The following is an 859-nucleotide window of genomic DNA, read 5'->3' as shown; positions in this document are numbered from 1 at the left end:
CACGGTCACGGCGGACGCCATCTGTGCGAAGGTCTCCCCGGTTGGCGCGCATGGCCGCCGGTTGTGGATAATCCAATACTCCAGAATCGGCTTCCGCGGCCCGAGTTATGCCTACCATTAATATCGAGGGCATGGAAGTGGCTCGGAATTTAACCTTACTAGACCAGCAGCATACTCGTGACGATAGATGTTCGTCTGTAAGCGAAAACATGGCTAAAAATTCCAGCTTGTACCGGCTTGTCATCTCGCCGATAGTGAAGACGGCTGTTAGTCAACGTGACACTGCAGGTGAGGCGCTTGAAGTGTAAGCTGTTGAAAACCCATCATTCTCCGCAATTCTTAGGAATCTATGGAAAAGATTCCGTGGACACATGAAGGGCCGAGCAGTAAAGACAAAAGGCGAGTGGTCTGTATCAGCGCCAAATATGGAGTAGTGGAGATAGATGATGCAGCTTAAATCTCAACGCCACCTTGTAGACAGCACAAAAAAAACGGAGCAGGCATGGAATGCATGGCTAAACAAAATTCACGGAGAAAGTGTAAAGCTACTGGAGTTCGAATATGGTGATGTTATTGCTACTCTGCCAGCCCTGTTCGCGTTTTAAAAATTGTGCATTGACCCGCTAGCTACAGATCGCTCCGGCGTTGATGATGAATTGACTCTGCAGAAAGTTGCCGAACGGCTTCACCAGAAATGGGAGTTGATATTTCAAGGTGCAGACTTTATTTGGAGAATGTGGGCTAACCATGTTATTCGGAATCTAAATCACTTTACATGGGAAGCCGCTATCGACCAGCCTCCTCCTGAAGATGCCAAGTTGTTGAGAGCAGCTAACACTAAGCTCCAGCAGCAAGTATC

The 859-nt window shown here is 48.2% G+C and overlaps 1 protein-coding gene across 1 annotated transcript; it reads left to right on the top strand.

Moving 5' to 3' along the window:
* Window positions 1-107: 107 nt before the first annotated feature.
* On the top strand, window positions 108-308 carry PPTG_20894 (hypothetical protein; the record flags this gene model as incomplete). The annotated part of the gene is made up of 2 exons (XM_008894321.1): window positions 108-189; window positions 256-308. 2 exons carry the CDS (start codon window positions 108-110, stop codon window positions 306-308), a joined length of 135 nt encoding a protein of 44 aa, XP_008892569.1.
* Between the last annotated feature and the right edge of the window lie 551 nt (window positions 309-859).

This window comes from Phytophthora parasitica (genome assembly GCF_000247585.1).
Source record: "Phytophthora parasitica INRA-310 unplaced genomic scaffold supercont2.2, whole genome shotgun sequence".
Classification (NCBI taxonomy): domain Eukaryota; phylum Oomycota; class Peronosporomycetes; order Peronosporales; family Peronosporaceae; genus Phytophthora; species Phytophthora nicotianae.
The sequence above is the reverse complement of the archived record's forward strand: the minus strand, read 5'-3'. Positions and strand labels throughout refer to the sequence as shown.